This window comes from Etheostoma cragini, chromosome 16 (genome assembly GCF_013103735.1).
Source record: "Etheostoma cragini isolate CJK2018 chromosome 16, CSU_Ecrag_1.0, whole genome shotgun sequence".
NCBI lineage: Eukaryota > Metazoa > Chordata > Actinopteri > Perciformes > Percidae > Etheostoma > Etheostoma cragini.
The window spans coordinates 22,100,627-22,121,245 of record NC_048422.1 but is presented as its reverse complement, the minus strand read 5'-3'; the positions used below and the strand labels follow the sequence as shown (position 1 = coordinate 22,121,245).

The following is a 20,619-nucleotide window of genomic DNA, read 5'->3' as shown; positions in this document are numbered from 1 at the left end:
TGTGTGTGTGTGTGTGTGTGCGTGCGTGCGTGCGTGTTGGGGGAAAGTGGCAGTGAACGGATGGTGGTGACAGCAAAGGTACCTGTGTAGTATTTCTGAAATGTATGGGGCCCTTCTGACAGGACACCTCCTCTATAATGAGTCCCGGTGCTAAATAACTCTCATCACATTTACAATAAAAGAAGAGGCTGACATATGATTGAGAGTCTGGCTTGTTCGAGCGTAGTTCAGGATGCCGCATGAAAAAGACAAAGAAGTGAAAAAGACTGAATGAGCAGGAATGCCGGAGACTGCAGTTTGGACTGTAGTAAAAGAAAGAAACCGCATTGGAGAAGAGACCTCTGCATTCCTCTGTTGGAGGAATGCAGTCACTCTGTTGTCTGGCCACAAGTCAATAAACACATCTGGGATGTTTTAGTGAATCCGAAATGAACATTAGATGCAATCGTTAATTCTGTGGAGGGCCAAGAGTGTGCAACGTTGCAAGAACGACAGCGGCCGCTGATTCAGAGACAAATAATTAGTGATTGAAATTAACAACTGCAGTGTTTGTTAAATTAATGCATCTATCATTTATTTGGGTTAGCAAATCAATATGTTATAAGTTTATTTTATATAATTATTCGTTATGGATTTATTCTGCCTAGCAACTCTATTTTACCTACACAAGATTGACACTGCTTAAAACATTTATTTTCACGTAGACAAGCTATAATAAAACAGGCAAAACTAGCGCAAGCTTGAATTCTATTATCACCCAGAGAATGCATGTTCCCAGAGCTGAACCATTACTGAAGGTTGTATTACTTCAGTGAGATGGCAGAGTATTAAATGGCCTCACTAAGGTGTCTTTAAAGAGATTTCATTGGAGGAGTGCGATTTGGCTGTGTTGCCCGACACCTGGACGGCACTGAGTCCAAGACCAGATGCTCCGTGTCAATAATGTACACTATGAGGCTGAACGCTGGAAGCTTGCCAAAGCAGATGCTCATTTCAAAAGTAACCAGCAGCATGTGCATAAGATTAACACCAGCGGCATCGACCGACTAAAAGAAGAACCACAAGTGAGGAAGGAAGCAAATGTGTTGCCCCCTTAACCCTTACTTTGTTATTAGCTAGTCAAAGAGACCAACAGACAGCTTCAACAGCCTCTTTCTCGCCTAAAACACAACGATTGTTTCTGCCCAAAAAACAAAAAAGAGCTAAATTATTACAGGCAGAAAGGAAAATAAAAGAACTGACCACAGAATAAGTAGCTCTTATGACTATACTACAGTAAACCCATGTGAAATTACACAACGCTGGAGTGATCCACACAATTTGCAAGTGTTTTATTGGTTAGTAGATGGGATTTTAGTGTCATTTGGTTGCTAAGAAAATAAGAAAACGGATTCCTCTTGATCTCCTTGGGACTGTGGGGTCATGGGTATACTGACTGAAAGCCAGGGTTGGGGAATGAAATCCTGCTCTGGGCCAGAGAAGGGTACTGGGATCCAAGGATACAGTAACTAACAATCCATCACTGGAAGGTCAGTTTAGCAGCATTGCACATTACCAGATGACATGAAATGCTGACGGTGATCTCAGTCTGGGCCCTATGTGAAAGGGAAGCAGACAAAAAACTGTGCAGTGTTTGGTTTTTGAGTCTGTCTACTTGTGCGTGCGTGTGTGTGGTTGATGAATGAGCAACCAGAGAAGCACAGGGTGATGACATAGAACAAAGTCAATGTGAAGAGCTAGAGAATTTCCCATGCCTAATCAGCGCATGCTGGAATACGTTCCCACAAGCGGGACAAACAGGTATAAAGAAATGGAAGGATGAGTACTGCAGCGTTTGCAGCAAAGCACTTTGGATCCCAGGACAAATCCATATTTTGATTATCTTTCTCGGTTAAAAGGATAAAATCAAATAAGGAATTAACTATCCATGACAACAAGCAGACCGTGAAGAAGCCCAAAAATAACCACAACACAAAACTGAAACTCTTCCCCACTAAGATACCAAAGCAGACACACAACTGGGCCGTTTTTGTTAATTCGGGGTATTGTGTGATCATCCTTGTTTATTGTTGAATTGTTGTTTATTGTGATCACTATTTTTTATGAACTGTCAAGTACTTCCCTTATTGTGGGACCCAGCAGTAGCTCAACTCTAAACTAGTGCTGTAAAACAATTAAAATAATAATTGCGGTAATTCGCATTAATGTCGTAGTTAACTCGTAATTAATCACAATTAATCACACCTTTATATCTATTCTAAATGTCTCTTGATTTCTTATTGTCCTATTTTTTATATCTTAACATGGAAAAGTGGATCAATTTTTTTTAAAATTGAAAACAACATTGGCAAATAGCCTACTGTAGTGTTCAATTTCCCACTTAACATTCTCTCTTGGAGCGAAAAAGCTCTCACACAATGTAACACTGTCAATAAAAAAGGGGGGGGGGGAGAATTTGCAAAAGAGGAACGGAAAGGAAGGGGAGAAACAAATTTCATGAAATAATTTACAGCATGAGATATCAAGTTATTTTTCCGCCTGTGTCGCAGTGTAACAAGTATTATAAATGCCAAACCCGAATGATGAGACAGCTTTATTCTGTCTCTATTTTCTTCTAACACAAACTTCCTACTCAGCTTCAAACAGACTGCCCTTCTGTACTCTTCCTTCAAAACCATTTTGAGCTGGTGTGTACGTGTTTGCAGTCACAGTCTCCAGAACTGAAGGATGGGAGCTCCCTTCAAAAAAAAAAAAAAAAGCTTGTGATTTTCAAAACCTACAAAACACACATGGGTGGGATTGAAACCAACGCAAACACAGAAACCCTAGATACACCAGACTCAAATGGATTTCTGGACAAATATAGTATGTAATATGTTGTTCCTTCATGGTGATTACTGAGGCCTGTAGCCAGGAACATCTTTCTGTAGACACCAAAACGGGATCCCAGTGGCCCCCGTTGTGCAGGAAACACTGACTCACCAAGTGGTCAGAGTGAAAGGCAAGAAACAGGAAGGCAAAATAACGAGACACGTAAGCACACTCACATGCGCGCGCACACACGCACACACATGGTTCTTGACCCTCCTCATGACCCCTTACGTAGAGGAAATCACAAGTCACGGAAAAGTCTCATTTCCTAGTAAAAGAAACTTACCAATTTCCACCACACCTGACGTCATTCCCAGCGGTGTATTCTATCTCCAAATGACCTTAAGTCATTTGCTTTCCCTATCCCTTTGTGACAGATATAGAGAGGAGAAAAAGCCCAATTGTTGCATCCAGAGCCCCTGCTTTGAAGAATTAAAAACAATCCAGCACTAAGCTACTATACATTCAGTCTGCACTACTCACTATTCCAGTGAGACAGGGAATAACAAGAATGCCAGTGTGCAATTAATATCTGACCATGAATCTAAAAATGGAAATGGCAGTTAGCGGTTAGCAGCCTTTGAAAGAAGACACACTGGAACCAACAAACAACCTTACAATCACATGTACCTGCAGCTTGGAAGAGCATGACCAGATAGTCCACGTCCACGTCAACACAGACTTTAATGGTTTGCATTTTTGTCAATGAATGTACAGAACATAGGGAGATGAACTATAAGCAATAGCTGATGCAACAACAATATTTTAAAGTAAGCTAGTTACCATTTCTATTTAATCCGGTCCAGGATAACGTCGACTAACTGGATAACTGGACACCAGATATGTTGGTTGTAAGTTACATGGAATGGTATCAAATTCAGTGTCCTTACGTTTCAGAGTAATGAAGGTGGCTGTGAGCACAAAGAGACAGTGCTTGTTGTGACCTACCTGTACTATTGTGTTAGTTAAGACTGTGTCCAACAGATGTTGTTTCAGGTCTGATAAGACTTGAGGCAGTAGTTTAAAGTATGTTTGATTGCATTTTATTGCAAGCTGTTTTTATGGATGATTTATTGTTTTCAGTCCATGAGTGCAACTCACTCAATCTCTCACAAGCAAGTGGAGGAACTGGGGTTGATATGGCAGTAAGTGTGGTTTTAGCTTGAGTGACAGGATCAGACTGACATATGCACATATGTGGGGTGTGGTGTTTGACTCAATTAAGCCCAACAAGCTGCACCTGCAGCGCTTGGGCTCTTGTTTGCCCACACACACACACACACACACACACACACCACAACTATCCACCTTTTATAAAGTGGAACCTCTACACTCAGAGCGGGCTGGAGGACACATACTGGAGCGAGCAGGCCGGTTCAGAGTGCAGATGAAAAGTGTGGGTGAGTCCCAAACACAGCACAACCCCTATTAGACATAGGGAAGAGCCCCACTCACACGCAGGCAAGCTTAGGTCTCACTCTCAAGTTAAATGCAGCACGCAGGGATAGGAGAGTTGATTCACGTTATCAGCTAAGATAGCTTTTGGTATGTGTGTCCTTGGCAGTACGAGCTTAGGTTGGTTTAGCAACTATAGCACCAATCTTTGGTTTTTATACTGTGTCATTTAGCTCTTTTGAGAAATGCTTCCGGATATTTTCTGTGGTTGTTCTGCAATGAACATATCACACATTCAGGTCTGCCCTGGTTTCTGACATTACTTCCCTAACTGAAATCTGTGTATGACACAGTGCAACTTAAACCACTGACTTCCCTCTTAACTTATTCCATACAGTACATGCACACTAGAGCTGCAAGGATCAGTCAACCATCTATTAGTCGATCAATAGATAATGAATCGCAAACTATTTTGATAATCATTGGTCACTTGCAGCCTCTTAAATGTGAGAATGTAATGCTTTTCTGTATCATACAACAGTAAATTACATATCTTTTTCTGTTGATTGGACAAAAAAAAAGACATTTGAACACGACACCATATTAAAACCGGCATTATTTTTCACATTTTTCTGACATTCGATGGACAAAACAATTAGGAAATGATCAGAAGATTACTCTATAATGCAATACATAATTAGTTTTAGCCCTAATGCGTACAGTATGGCAACAAGTCATCTGTGGAAGCTTTTATTCATTATTTAGAATTCATGTTTTTATCCCCCATGGTATCAGCAGCCTTTGGTCCAAGCTCCTAACTCTGGGCCAAATTGAAACGACAAAGTACGAAGCCTACAACGGTGAAAGGTAAGTATGGTGTCAATGAAAATCTTGTCTATGGCCACAATAGATGTAAAGGTAGATATTCCCTACTCTTAACTAGAGATAGCCCGATGCCATTCTTTGCTTCCTGATTCTGATACCTGAACCTGCGTATCGGCCAATACGAGTACTGATCCGATACCAGTGTGTCATATATTTTATATTTTAACAGCTGTAGACTACTATCCCTGTAGGGATGTGATATGATTTCTATCTTTGTTGTTGCTGCTCAGGTTAAACTCTTTTGTAAAACATGGACAAACACAAACCATGAACGCCACAGAACTTTCTTTTATTATCCAGTTTGAAAGTCAGTCATGACGGCTAAAGAACATAAATAAACTACTTTAACGTAGATTTTCTTTCATGTTGTATCTGATCGGTGCATAAACTCCAGTCCTTCCCAATACCAGTGTTTTAGGCAGGCTCGGAGGAACATCTCTACTCTTACAGATCAATGTGTTATGTCTGATACCATAATGTATCATGGTACATCTGTGTCTGAGTTCATATGAAAGCCATGAGGGGAAATGAAATAAAGGGTGAAAAAAGATAAATACTGGCTAAGAAAAATAAACTTTTATTCAAAACGTTTTTTTCCTGCATGGCTGTCAGGTCACCAGCTATAACTCTTTGTTATTTACACCCCAGGGTTTTGAGGAATATTTCCATTGAAATGACTACAGTAGAGTGCTGCATGGAGGTTATTATTTACGTAAGCTGGGAATGGACGAAGCTGAACAAATAGCAGGAAAGCCTGCTTTAAGCTTCAGTCAATGAGTGACCTGAGTTCCCACTGAAACATAATGCAAGGTAAACCAGTGTGAACACAATCACTGTTGCCACATTGGGATTTATTTTTCTGTGTGCTTAGCAGTGTGGTAACCCCTTTTGGATCTCCGAGACAGTATATTATTAGTCTGAAAGGTTTGGGAGTCTCTGCTTCAACATACTGTATGCTACTGTTATCCCTGCTCCAATTTCTTGACCTATCCTACGCAGTGAGTGACACTGGATTACTTGTCGTGATGGAGGTAACAGGAAAGTGTTACCCATAGCATGTTGTTGTGAAACTAGAACTGTTACCTGACAGCCCAGTTACGCTGAAATGGAACACAATCAGGAATTCTTTGTAAAACAATAGTTTCACCTAGAGTTGAGCAAGTTTTTGAGAAAACCAGGGTTAAGTTCTTAATCTGATTTAAAATTGCCAACAACAAGAGAAGCCTTAGGCCTGCACAATCATCCCTTTATGGATTTAATAGAAACCTATGGTGGATGCTTAACATCTGAATCACATCTTATATTCTATTCCAAACATCTCTACACTATATATGAGAGGCTTGGAGAAGAAGAGGGCGGTGGCTAGAACGCCCAAAGAAGCAGAATCAGTATGAGCTCCTCATGTGATCAGCGTATACCATTCATGTTGATTTGGGTGGGATATTACAGCATTAGAATACCTTGACTTTGTGTTAATAAAATGGAAATGTTGCATCAGAGTGCGAGACACAACGTTGCGATCGCTTGACATTGAAACAAAGCATGCAATGTGGGAAATTGTGTGGCCGACGGTAGGGCTGCACGATATGAGGAAGATTTACGATAATGTTGAGATAACAATATTACTTGTGATACATAAACAGATATTGTAGTGTACTCAGCTTTCAGCATTCTGCTAAAATACAACAAACTGCTTATTGAATTTCTAACAAATCAGAGGAAATCATTCTTTTATTGAACACATTGGAATAAATAAAAAGGCTCACTTTTTTAAGTGCAGTTTTTACTGATATTTTCGTTCAACTAACACAAAATATCTCTGCGTCTCTTTTTGTCATAGTCTTTTGCAATGTGTTAATTTGCGTCAGTTGATAATGCAATGACGATTAAAAAAAAATATATATTGTGCAGCCCCAGCCAAAGGTAAAATGTGTTTTAAGGAGTTGCAGTTCTTCCTCAAGCCTTCTTCTAGTTTTTTAATTGCAACAAAAAACCAGTGTGTTCATCACCTGATGGCAAAAGTCTTTAGTTTTATGTGTAATAACTGAATCGTAGTTCCCCAAATGGCTAACCTGATTATTTAAAGTTTTACAAAGCTATGTCAACTTTGAATAGCAAGATAATTGAGTAGGATTACCCAATTTTGCCTCTCCATATTACAGATAGTCAACCAATATAAGGAGAAGGTCAGGACTGCACAACAGCTGGTTGTTTGGCTTTTTTCCTGAATGGACGGTCGGACTAGAACGCCATCTTCAGAATATCAGCTGGTGAAGTGACACAGAAGGCTAGTTTGTGGCTACATTTGCTATTTAAATAACTGGGTATCCTCTCAGGTCTTAAATAGCAGTGGATGTGTGTCACAGTAAATTTGGCTGTTTGGTGGATTAATAGTGAGAGTGATGGTTCCTATTTCTTGTAAAATGTAGCCCTCTTACATAAACAGCATACATTCTTGTATGACATTTCAAATAGCCACTATTGCACAACGTAAACTGCAATCAGGAACACGGAGCTTTCGTCAAATACGCTCCAGTGCTTGCAGTAAAAAGATTGTGTCACATTGACGCACAGTCAACAGAAAGGCTTTGTAGTAAAGAAAGTCATTAGTACTCACGGTAATAACAGCTTTGCTAAGGCAGAGGGAACCGCGACAGCCATACTCTGTCTCATCCTGAGACTTGTAGTAGCTCAGTGTGTTGTTCTTTAGGACCACCCAACGGTCCTGCCATCCATGGATGTAATTTGTCCACTGAAAAATAAAGAACTTCAATTAATAACTTTTGTATGCTGAGGGTCAAGAGAAATAAAACATTTCTACAATGTAATGGAATATTATGTCTTTGCAATAAGTACCACTTTCTTTTTAAAATAATTTCCTGTTGTTGAGGCTACTACTTTTGGTTCTTTGGACATTTATTCAAATGGTTTAGAGGCTGCACCTTGTGGTGGTGTTGTATTGAAAAGCTTCCGGTCTTCATCAAAAGACTGTTTTTGCATTGTGTCTCCATTTTACTGGCAAATCAGTGTACATTACAAGCATAAACACTACATTTACGTTTGCACTTTTGGGAAAACGTGTTGGCTCTCATGTGTGATAGTGTGGCCTCATTAATCCTCACAAGACTTATACCGTGTAAAGGGCTCAGTGCGATTGAAGAGGTGAGCTTTTCTGAATGCAGAGCGGCTTAATTTCACAATATGCGTGGCTAGCAGGTCAGCATGCAGTCTGTTTAGAAACAGTGACATTAATACCCATTGGCTTGTGACAGCTTAACTAATTAAAACTGTGTTCAACTAGGCCAAAACCAAGTGAGCAGAAGCTTTTGGCCAAAAGGGTTACCAAGACTTTGTCTAGCTGGCGACTTAACTGTCTGTTTACTGAAGGAACGATCAACAATAACTTGGCTGTGCATAGTGCAAACATTATTCACTTATAACAGCATCCCAGCAAAGGTTTTCCCGCAGCTTGCACACTGTTAAAGCAATATTTAAAGGATCACTGATCATTTTCCCATAACACCGCCTAACACCCTTTGCTGGATCCGTATTATCATCACAGTAGAGATGGCAAAGGCACAGGGCCTGCTTTAACCTTTTGCTTTTATGAGCTGGCACAAAGCCTTTTAAATCTTATTGATAGGAAAACGTTAATGTCTGCACATGTAACAGTACACTAGGCCACAGAATAGCTGCAATAATTTAATTATAGTGGTGACAGAATTGTGCAACCATTTCAATGCAACACCTATACCACAGGTTTAACATTATTATACAGGTAATGTCACATGTAGCTAAACCTGGAATGAGCTATGCACTTTTAGCTCCACTCATTACCACAGTAAATGAATAGAGGTTCTATGAGCTAATGTGTAAAGATATTCCTGAGCGGTGTATTTTATACAGTGGTGTGTTTGTCATGCAAGACAGAGCTAATCTTCCGGGCCAATACAAAAAAAAGTTTATTGCACGGTTCTTCTTCTTCTTCTTCCTCTTCATCTCCCCTCTGATCCCCTCATTACCAACAAAAACTACCCCAGCATCAGTGTCATAGGCAGATAGTTTGTTTTGTCACTGGCAATCATTACAGATTAACTTATTGATGAACGGTTATTATTAAACAGATTTGAACGTATTTTCCCAAATTGCCATTTAAAATAAAGCTGTCTGAATAGCAAAATAATGGAATCAGATTACACGAATTAGCACCTCCATATTACAGCTAATTCATCTTTTTTTTTTAGTTTGGCTCGTCCCTCATTCGCTTCTTTTCCACTCATAAGCCATGCTGCGCATTATTTGTCGTAGTGGAAATCTACCCACTGTGTTTATGTGTCAACCCAAATGCCTTATCACCACAACACCTCGCTGTTTGGCTGTTTTCTGAGTTAGGATTTGGCAGTGACCGAGCTAACTCGGGAGGAACCGAGTTTGGCCGAAAACGTGACTTACCTTACTGAGGACTCCGCTCAAGTCGACAACGCCAACCAGATGTCCAGACTCATCTCTGGGCTCGACATCTTCCTCGGAACCGGACGAGTTCCAGCTCTGATTGTCTGACATTTCCTCAACGCTATCTGGCTCTTAAAGTATAAAAATGATATCAACTTGCATATGACGCTCAGGTGAATTACATTTACGCTCGCAGGACCTGAGTGAGAAGCAATTCAAGCAGCAAGAGTTCACCGAATCATGTTATTACTGACTAGTAACGTTAGCTCTGAGTGCACAAGGAGTTAACCCAAATAGCCGAAGGCTTGACAGGGTCGATAACGTTAGCTATACGCGTTAGCACCTACCGCGTAAGGTAAACAAACGTTGGTTAACTAGTCAGCTAGCTTAATAAATCTGCACACATCCTGTGGTCAATTGTCCAGGTTAACCTTCTGTAACGTTACTGGCTGTGACGTTCCGTCCCCAAAAGTAGCAGTAAAAAAAAGATTATTTTCAGATAAACGTGCTCCGGCAAGCTTCAGTAGTCAGAATGTAATCCGTCGCTGACTCTTAGAGAAACGCAGCGGTTCCCCTCTGTACGCTGGTGACCGCTCTCCCGTTCAACGCCATGTTTCAACTGACGTCTGGAGCTTCTTCTCGGTGGGTGAGCCGTGAGCGCGTGCTTCAGTTTGTGCGGTGCGCAGGGGCGCTGGCTCGGGTGACGTCACCAAATCCACTCCTTTTTGGAAGCCGGCTCCGCCCCCTGTTTATAGCACTGGAAATAGACCAGGGAGTTCATGGAAAATACACTGAGGATTACCAGTGTGATGCTCCAGATTAAGTAAAGTGCAACTACTAACCTAATTGAGCTTTAACACACTCGAAGTGAAGCTCTCAACCTCGATTTAGTTTAGATTTCAGATTAAAGAAACAAAGTAACCAACAAATATGTGATTGTGTGTTATTACAAATGAGACTTAATTGATCCACAGGTGGGATTCCACTAGCTTCCCAGCAGTATGAAGTAGCTGTACACAATGCATCACTAGTTTCCACAATGTGATTGTGAAAAGGACCATTTTGCATAATGTTAATACTTTAATAAGATTTAAAATTCTTTTCCACCATTAATATTTACGGAAGCCGAGAACGACCATGGATGTTTTTAAGTGTATGAAAAAATTAAGTTGTTATCACAAGATAACAGTGTGTACTAAATTCCATGGTCGTCCTCAGCTCCCGTAGATGTTCATACTTCCAGATAAGTATTAATTTCTATTTAATTGCCACGGGCAAAATTTTGCTAGGCCATTAATCCCGCTGTGGTTATTTCTTTAGACACAAATAAGGATTAAAGGAATACGTTTAAAGGCATTCATCGTATGGAAACATTATTTAATTCTGCACCAAGGCTGACTTTTTGGGAAAGAGACTTCAGATACAGTGGGGCGAACGTGTACTTGATACACTGCCTGTTTTGCATGTTTTCCTACTCAAAGCATGTAGAAGTCTGTAGTTTTATCACAGCCTCGCTTCTACTTTTAGAGACAGAATCTAAAATAAATTCAGAAAATCACATTGTATGATTTTTAAATTTGCAGTATTTGATAAATCAGAAAAGCAGAACTTAATATTTGGCACAGACACCTTTTGTGTGTGATTACAGAGATCACATGTTTCCTCTAGTACTTGACCAGGTTTGCATACACTGCAGCAGGGATTTTGGCTCAAACCTCCATGCAGACTTTCTCCAGATTCTTTAGGTTTTGGGGCTGTTGCTGGACAATGCAGACTTTCAGCTCCCTCCAAAGATTTTCTATTGGGTTCAGGTCTGGAGACTGGCTAGGCCACTCCAGGACCTTGAGATGCTTCTTACGGAGCCACTCCTCAGTTGCCCCGGCTGTGTGTTTTTGGGTCTTCATCTCTTCGTCTTCGTCCTCCCCTCGATACGGTGCAGTCGTCCTGTCCCCTTTGCAGAAAAGCATCCCCAAAGAATGATGTTTCCACCTCCGTGCGTCCCGGTTGGGATGGTGTTCTTGGGTTTTACTCATCCTCCTTCTTCCTTCAGACGGGCCTGGACATGTGCTGGCTTGAGCAGGGGGACCTGGCTTGTGCTGCAGGATTTTAGTCCATGATGGTGTAGTGTGTTACTGATGTTTTATTTTGAGACTGTGGTCCCAGGTCTCTTCAGGTCATTGACCAGGTCCTACTGTGTAGTAATAATGCGAGACCTGTCCTAAGCATCATTGGAGTGGCGATTTAAACACGTTGGCAATTTATCAAATTAACAAAAAAAAACTGGCTTGTTTTTTGTAAATTAGATCCAATTTTAATACATATTTCCTCATTGCATACAGTAGTGATTCTTGTCAGTCTTAAACCCTCTGACCCTCCACATTATCATTATCAAGTTGTGTGTTAATGATAAATCAATAAAACATTGCTTTGTCAATGTTTTGTCTTTAGGTAGCGCCCCATTTCTAATGACTGGAGGATTTAAAAGGGATTTTTAAGGCCTTTTAAAAATCTTCATATTTGTTCCAGGAGGGACTTTTCATTCGTTTGCACCTTTGTTTGGTAATGATTCATCCCAAGAAAGTTACTGTAACTGATTCAGAGATCATGTGTTTTCATACAGGGGCCGTGTGTGTGTGTGTGTGTGTGTGTGTGTGTGTGTGTGTGTGAGAAACAATTTAATGATGGAGAAATTAAGCACATCAACTTTATTATGAAGGCCTCCAGCAGGGGTGATTCTAGGATCAGACCTTTAGGGGGGCTCAGCCCCTAATGAGACTGTGACACAGATACAGTGCCTTGCAAACGTGTTAGGGGGGGCTGAGATGAATGAGCTTGATGGGCTTGAGCCCCCCTAAAAAGATTCTAAAATAGCCCAGGGCCTCCAGAGCCACAGCATCACCTCCTGAAAGTCTCCAGAGTCACTTTACCAACCAGCAGAAGACTGCTGTCATGATCAGTACTTGAAGATATTTACGATGCCTGGCCACAGGAACATTAGCAGATATGGGAGAGGCTCAAGGGTTCACTGGCAGAGCAAAGGCAGAAATATCATCCACTGAAAAATCTATTTATATGTTCATGCATTTGTTGATGGCTACAGAATACACGACCACTTTGCGTTAATGCTTACACACGGAGTAAACGGCTCCCAATAAACTTCCACAGAAGCACCACAGAGAGTATTTGCTGCGACTGAGCCACGGTGGTGTGCAAGTTGCGCTGACGAGAGCCAGAAAGACTCCTTATAAACGGTAGAGAGGATTGCAGGAACTGTGGTCCCAAACTTGGACACCCAAGTCAGTCTTGTTGTCCCATTCATGCCATCAGGGAAGAGAAACAGAGCAATCAAAGCCTGAACAGCTTTTCCCCCGGAGGTGTAACCTCCATCACCCCCCACCCACCCTTCCATAGCTGGCGAGGACTGACTGTAAATATTACCACCCACCCGCAACTGCTGCTAAATGTACTCCCAACACTTTCTCATACACACCTAACGTGTTTCGCAACAGTTATTTTTGACTGTAATTGTGTTGTACGTCTTCAGTGTGTCTTATGTCTAAACGCGTTTGTGTTTTACAATTCTTTTGATTTTATGTTTCAATGTCAAGGAATCCAGCTGAGTAATGTCTACAAATGAAGCACAGTAGGAATAAATGATTTGTGAGCCCGGTTGGTTTGTTAGGACGACACCCTACATCTTCACAGACTAGTTATACTCATTTAGTTTAACGCTGACTGAATGTCACTTATGTTAAAATGGATCCATTCATAAAGAACGTTCCCTCTCAGTGTCTTTTCTTCCCTTGACACAAGCCTGTGCCAAGCCTGTATACTTATGTGAACCATGACTCATGTGCTAATCCTTGTGATTTTCACACACACACACACAGTCTCCTGATTTCCAAACGCTCGTGTTTTAGTGAGTTACAGGAGAGGGCTGCCCTTTTAGCCATGTCATGGGTTTAGTGAGTCTGATGCTTTTCCATTAAATCATGAGATGTGGAACTGAAGAAACCACAAGACTTGTTTTAGCTGCACAATCCAACTCTTCTCTTCCATTACAAGGAAAAAAAGTGTAAGTGGCGGGAAGCTTGGCTTATTCAGTTGACAGGTTTTTGAAAGCTGTAGCCACTGTGGTATAGTGAACTCACTAATCTAATCTAGATAGAAAGTGATGTATTAATGGTTTCTGGAGATATTGTTTGTGTCCTTCTTTAGAGCTTTTCTTTTTTTAGACTCTTAACGGCAGTCCGATGTGCTACATTACAAGAGAGGGGAGTACAGTGTAGTATATTCATTTAATTTTATTCATCTCAAACAATCAATGTTGCAAGACCAAACAACATTTTAAAACCATAATTAAAGCACAACCAATCAGAAATCAACAAAATAGAAACATAAAAAGGATTAGTTTGAGAAATGGAAAGCAAGAAAAGGTCCTCATCTTCCACTTTACGGTGGGAATCATTCAACATGTACTCAGATCTGTTGCTTTAGTAAAAATACTACAACAATTAAAGGCACTGCATTCAAAATAAGTTAAAGTATGTAAGTATAAGTAGGAAAATGTCCCCTGGGACAATTATTACAGCGAATTGTTTTCATACAGGATTAATCTGCTGATTTGATGCAATAGAAAAACCTGTGGTTGTGAAGAGTGTATAAAGAACTTTGACCCATGAAAGGTTTTTAATGAAAAATAAACTTATCGAAAGAAGTTGCTCATTTAGTCAAACATTTCATGCGTTTTCTTTTTTCTTCTTCTTTTTTTTTTTAGCAAAAATCTTCAATTGTAAAGTAGCTGAACCTGTCTGTTAAGTGCAGTAAAAAGTAAAACATTTCTCTCAGAAATACAGATATAAAGTGGCATGAAAAGACTTCGACTGGACGTCTGAAGTGTACTTCAGTAAAGTTCTTGAGTAAATGCTCTGAGTCACATTCCACGTCTGCTTGCTGCCAATCCCTTAATTTTCCATGAAATCTCTGAAAATCCTGACAGTCACCCTGCGGCATGCGGTTCTGCCCGGGAAAGGGTGTGGACACTACCTGTTTGACTGGATTGTATCAAGGCAGCTGATTTGAACATTGTGACATACAAATTGTCCCTGACTTAGTAGATCGGTGATTCATTTAGTGGCCAGGAGTTAAGGGCTATGACTCAGGCAGGGCTGATCAAGCAGTAATGCGATTAAATCACATCCTCCTTCGAGCTGCATATTCCACACGGCTCAGCAGCTCCAAGAGGGAAGGAAGCAGCTGGATCACCATGATGGATCGTTTATCTTCACGTTGGTGTCATACACTTCCTAATGGACAGGAATATCACACCAGGGAAAGTGTTTTTTTTTTTACTTAAGTCACATGCTTTCAGCCACTCCTTGAAGTTATTTGACTGCAGTGCTTGTAGTTTTTACCAGTTCATAGAGTGGTGAGGTTTTCAGAAGACATTCATGAGGTTATTTTACACCAGCTGCATGTGGACGTGACTGCCGAGCAGTAGTGTGAGGGAGGATCGTCTCCTGGAAAGTCTTGCATAAGAAACCTTGGGAAAGGTTGGACGAGAGTGTGACCTGTCGTGCTGTGCCCTCTGCTGGTGGCCCGTGCTGTCATAAACATACTCAAGTTTGTGTGTGTGGTGCAACAGCTGTGACACTAATCCTAACACCATAACATCCTTTACTAGATGACTCGGAGACCAGGAAGAAGTATTATAATGTGTACAGGCTGCATGCGTCTGCAGTATGTGCTGGAGTGTGGTTTATTTGGAGGAAATGACACCCAGTTTAACAGTTTGGCGCTCTGTAAACCTCCTGCATTGTCTACATGTGCACCGCTGTGTTAATAAATCCACTAATAATGGATGTTCTGTTTTACTAATCAGACAGAAGAATGACAAAGCACCGCCATCGGTTGGCTGAACTCAGTACATGTGGTACAGTTTTAACTTTTATGATGCTGCAATATAAAAATCCCAACATGTTAAAGTCTCACAGCGTAGCACATTGTAGTAACATTAAGCTGGATCGATCGATTTTGAAACCTCGCATCAATAAATGAGATTTGTGTGGAAAAACAACTGATTACGGTTATTGTTTACAATTCTGTGACATTGTATGATTTTAGTATTGCTCCCGAACGTATCGTCTGGGTTTCCATGTTTTGCTGGAACTTAGAGTAACTAGAGGGGTCAAAGGTTACATGACGCCACTGACAGGCGGCCAAAGAAATGTCCCTTGTCATTAAAATAGAATTAGTTTTTTTTGGGGGGGGGTTTGAACATAGTTGGAAACATTTTTGATAATGTAAAACACAACCAAATATATAACATGGGTCCATTTTAGACATTTTATGGAAAAATAGTACGTATGGCACTGTGCGGGATGCACAAACGTAAGCCCCTAAGGCTTATTTATAGTTCATCTCTGTCTATATCTCATCTCCGTCTGTCCATGAAGCACTGTGAGGTAAGACTGGAGAGTGAAAATGTATAAAGAAAGGAGCAATTTCACATTTAGACATTTCAATGTGCATATCCAACCCTCAGAGATCAGTTTGGACTCTGCTGTCCAGCCAGGTGATGACTATTTGCCTTGAGTGGCTCCGATTTCCTCGTCTGCAACAGAATGGAAGCACTGTTTTGAATTTAATTCAAATTGTCCCTTCTTCTGAATTTGCAAGCACACACACACACTCATTGCATCTCATTATCTTTGTGTGGACCCGTCATTGACATGATGCATTTCCTAGTCCCTTACCCTAACCTTGACCATCACAACTAAATGCCTAACCTTAACCCTCACCCTCACCCTAACATAACCTAATTCTATTCCTTAGCCCAAACCCGTCGTCCCCCTTTAAAAAGCCCTTTAAAGTTGTGAGGTCCAGCAATTTGGCCCCACAAAGCTATCCTGACCCCACAAGTATTCTGTATTCCCGTTGTTGGACCCCACAAATGTAGTTAAACAAGAACACAAAACACACACACATCCACACCGGCAGCTAATGTTGAACTGGTTAGGTAAGTCTGAAGCGTTATAGGTAATTAATGTAGAGATTTTTCTAGTTTTAAAACCACTACGTTGTTTTTGTGCGTGACTGAATTGAATACAGTTCGTCACTACAGTGAAATGGCGATATGAAAGGATCTGTTAATGTGACAACATGAACTTTGAAAAAAATTTGATTAGGCCTGCATATATTTTAATTAAACCACACTAAGATTTTGCTTTTTACACTTTATCATTTTCATCCTGTTATCATTGTTCAGAGTTCTCTCTGCACGTCAACGTCCCTTCAACTGTATAAAGAAGTAATTGAAACGACTGACCTATCAAGTTGCCTTACTGAACATACAGACAGAGACCCCCCAGAGATTCCCTTTTGAGACTAATTCAGCCCACATGAAGTCATTTCAACATTCAACCTATTTTGCTCTTTTGGGATCATAGGTCTTCTCTGCTTCCTTGAGTTCTGCTTCCTTTCAGGATGTTTCCTTGAGTTCTGCCTCCACAGACCTTTTCAAGCTGTTCCTGGGTCTTCCTGGCTTTCTTTCCACCCCCCGTCCCCCTCATGAAGTTCTCCGAGGTTTTATTCATCACCAAATACAGGCTTCCCTGCTCATTAGTGTCTGTCTGCTTGTTCTCTTGAGTCATGAGTTGACCCTCATGTTGTCCTCGGGTCAAATTTGATGCGATTCTACATCAGAAACGTGGCTCTCTTTTCAACCAAATTTCCAAATATAACACTGATGGTTCCATCCGCTAACTGATGATCACTGCTGTTGTGTTAACCCAGGGGAAAATCTGTGATCATCCATGAACATGTTTCTCTGACCTTAACTATTAGTCAAGATACTTCTAGCAAATTAATTACCAATAATTTCATGTAAATGATGTTTATTCACTACCAGTTCCATAAAGAAGTGTTAAATGTAACAATTTATGAAGTTGGCTGAAAGGATATTGCATATGAATGGATAAAACCGAACCAGAAGACAACAAGTGGTTGACGTGAAGAAAATACGAGTGTCAAATGAAAAAGATTGATTTCTTTTATGCATCTTAAGACCTGCTTTTAACCCTCACGTTGTCCTTGGGTCAAATTTTTTTCTCACAACGAATGGCCCGTCAAAATAAGCAGCAAAAATGTCAACATTAATAATATCAAAAAAACACCCAAAACATAAAAAAAGCCACCACAACATTGAAAAAGTGATGAGTGACCAAAAATGTTTTTTAATGGCTGGCGAGAAGACAACACGAGGTGTGTGTGTGTGTGTGTGTGTGTGTGTGTCATTGTAAAGCACTTTGTTGCAAAACTAAAGTGCTCTTTAAATGAGAACTTAAAAAAATACATTCTACATCTTCATCACTATCTCAATAGAGTTAGATGTTAATTACATGGACTTTCACCTCCAGTAATGCACTGTCCATATTTGTCTAGCAAATTATGTTCATGAACCAGCTACATCAAAGAAAATAGTGGCTTTGTGTCTACAACAATAATAATTACACAAATTTTTATTTAGAACTAGAAAGAGTTGTCTGTTCGATACTGTAAACAGACATAGTGGGAACCATCATACTCTACAGCAGGGTCTTCAATGGGTTTTTAAACTGAAAGAGGGACAGATCAGGGACCCCCCACTACATTTATACAATGAGGTTACATATTAAACTGGGTCTAAAATAACATGTAGGGTGGCCGAGAGCCTTTTATAATGTTTTTTGCGTAGGACACTATGCTATTGTTGTAATTGTCATGATTTTGATATTACACCTATACATATGGTTATCTTAGACTACCTTACCTGTAGGCTAGTAAGCCTATCATCAGTGGGGATTTGTATTAGCTAAAAAAATATTAGAATTGTGTTAACGTTTTAATTTGTGATTTATTTTTATTTTTTTAAATTAACAACATCTTTGAGGCCCCCTGCAGTGCCTTTAAGGACGCCCTATGGAGGAAAACTGCAGCAGTCCTCTGTATCCAGTGTGGCCACTGGGGGGCAGTGTGATGTTATGGACAACACCCCAGAATGAAGGCTCTTTTCTGGGGTTTTTCCCTTCACTTTAGACACGTTGAGCAAGTGCACCATAACTTCTACTTTAACGTTGCGAGACCATAGACTTTTTTTTCCTTATAGTTCTATAAGAAACATTATTATTCTATTAATTTTATGAAGTTTATAATCTATCAGCTTTAACTAAACTCTGGTTAGCCACTTGTTTATTGCAAGATTATGCCAAGTACAAAGGAAATATAGAATACATCAATAAAACACAGTGATTTACAGTAACTAGGGTTCCAACATCTCTATTTAGTAAAAAGCCAAGAGTGTTTTAAACAGCTTAAATTCAAATCCATCATCTTAAATGGCCGCAGTCATCAAATTGATCCTGATGCTGTATTTTCTATATGTACAGTACATACCTCAAAAACATTGAAGAAATAGAGAAACCCTTTCATAGAGCTGACTTAATGAGCCTGATGAGTATCCCAGTCTCACATCGGGAGCATGAGGATTCAATGTAGCGCCTGCTGTTTCAGAGTCAGTTACATTTGAGTGAAGTCAAAGCTAAGAGAGTGTTACTTTCAAAAGACCATCAAATGTCACACATTCACACTGTGACTGGGGCCCTGTGGCTCTTGAGCCTTTTTATGCTCTATAGATTGGCCAGTGTACTTATTGGTGTCTACTTAAAGGTAGTTCAGTCTCTGTTGTTGTTGTTGTTTGAATTTTATTGACAGGACAGTCCCTTGAGATGTAGCATCTCATTTTCAAGGGGCCCTATAATCACAAATACATAGTTATAAAATGCACACAAACAAAACAGCGTTACATAACAAACCGACACTACAAATACACAGATAAAGACTGCTTGCTCACCCTCTCTCACCCACACCCCCAGCAGTTTCTACTACGAGAAAACGTAAGGGTATGTGATGAGAGAGTCACAGGAAGATTATTCTTTTTCAAAGATGTTTTTTTTGGGGGGCTTTTCCCCTTCATTTTAGAGTGACAGTGGATGGACAGGAAAGGTGGGGGAGAGAGAGGGGATGACGGGGAGCAAAGGGCCGCAGGTCGAATATGAACCCAGGCCTTTGCAAATGTGTCAGCCTACACGGGGCGCACGCTCTCACGGGTGAGCCAGAGGCCACCAAAAGAGGCTTTTTCAATGCAAACATGACATAACACAGAAAATGCAATTTCTACATACTACGACTACACTTTAAAGGCAATTTAGGTCTGTAAATGCTGGTTACTCAAGTGTGTGTGTGTGTTTGTGTGTGTGTGTGTGTGTGTTAAAGACATCAGAGCAGAACGCCGTCTGAAATACAGCTCATTTGTCAGTGACACGGGATTGCTTTGACCTTCCCAAGACAGGCGGGTTTGCCGACTCAGCGGTTTCTCTTTCTAGCCGAATTACAGTCGTCATCCGCATGAGTGAGAATGGCTTCCCTCATGAACAACAAGCAGTTTAACAAACATGAGTTGAGGCAAAGCAGGAGGCCTGGGAGAGTAATACTTTCTGTGGATTTTGTTGCTCACTTACTGTACACTCACCCCACAAACTGTGTGCAGTTTGAATATCCTGTGCAGAGGGTGTTCAGGATGCCTTAATAAAGAGCAGGAACACCGTCTGTCTTCATAACAGCGTTGGCAATCCTGAACTGTCAGCGGTGAAGACACTTTGTCATTTGCAGTGACTTTAAAATGCTTCATTTTTGAGATGAGAAAGAAGTTTATTTCGCTATCAAGCCTCTAGAACAATGTTCAAAATGAACTTTTTCATCCACCACCCAAATGGCTAGAGAATGTTCAAATGTTTACCAGCCACTTGCTGGTTTGTCATTGGTTTTTGGCTGGTGATTGAAGCAAATGCATTTGAATATTTTACCAACATCTGACTGGTGGATGGTGCTAATCTTGAGCCCTGCTCTAGAACACACCAATAATGGCTTAAAGGGCCCATGACATGGTGGTCTTTGGATGCTTTTATAAAGACCTTAGTG

The 20,619-nt window shown here is 40.5% G+C and overlaps 1 protein-coding gene across 5 annotated transcripts in view; it reads right to left on the bottom strand.

Annotated features, from left to right (window-relative positions):
- LOC117959140 (ceramide transfer protein-like) overlaps positions 1-10,265 on the bottom strand; it is a 24,504-nt gene extending 14,239 nt beyond the window's left edge. For 3 of the 5 annotated variants that reach the window (XM_034896106.1, XM_034896107.1, XM_034896108.1), the window contains exons 1-2: positions 9,604-10,265; positions 7,769-7,903 (exon numbers count right to left, since the gene is read on the bottom strand). In XM_034896106.1, coding sequence (XP_034751997.1) covers positions 7,769-7,903; positions 9,604-9,714 — 246 coding nt within the window. In that variant the 5' untranslated portion in view covers positions 9,715-10,265. The remainder of the gene's footprint in view (positions 1-7,768; positions 7,904-9,603) is intronic. The other 2 variants (XM_034896109.1, XM_034896110.1) reach the window with 1 other exon arrangement.
- Between the last annotated feature and the right edge of the window lie 10,354 nt (positions 10,266-20,619).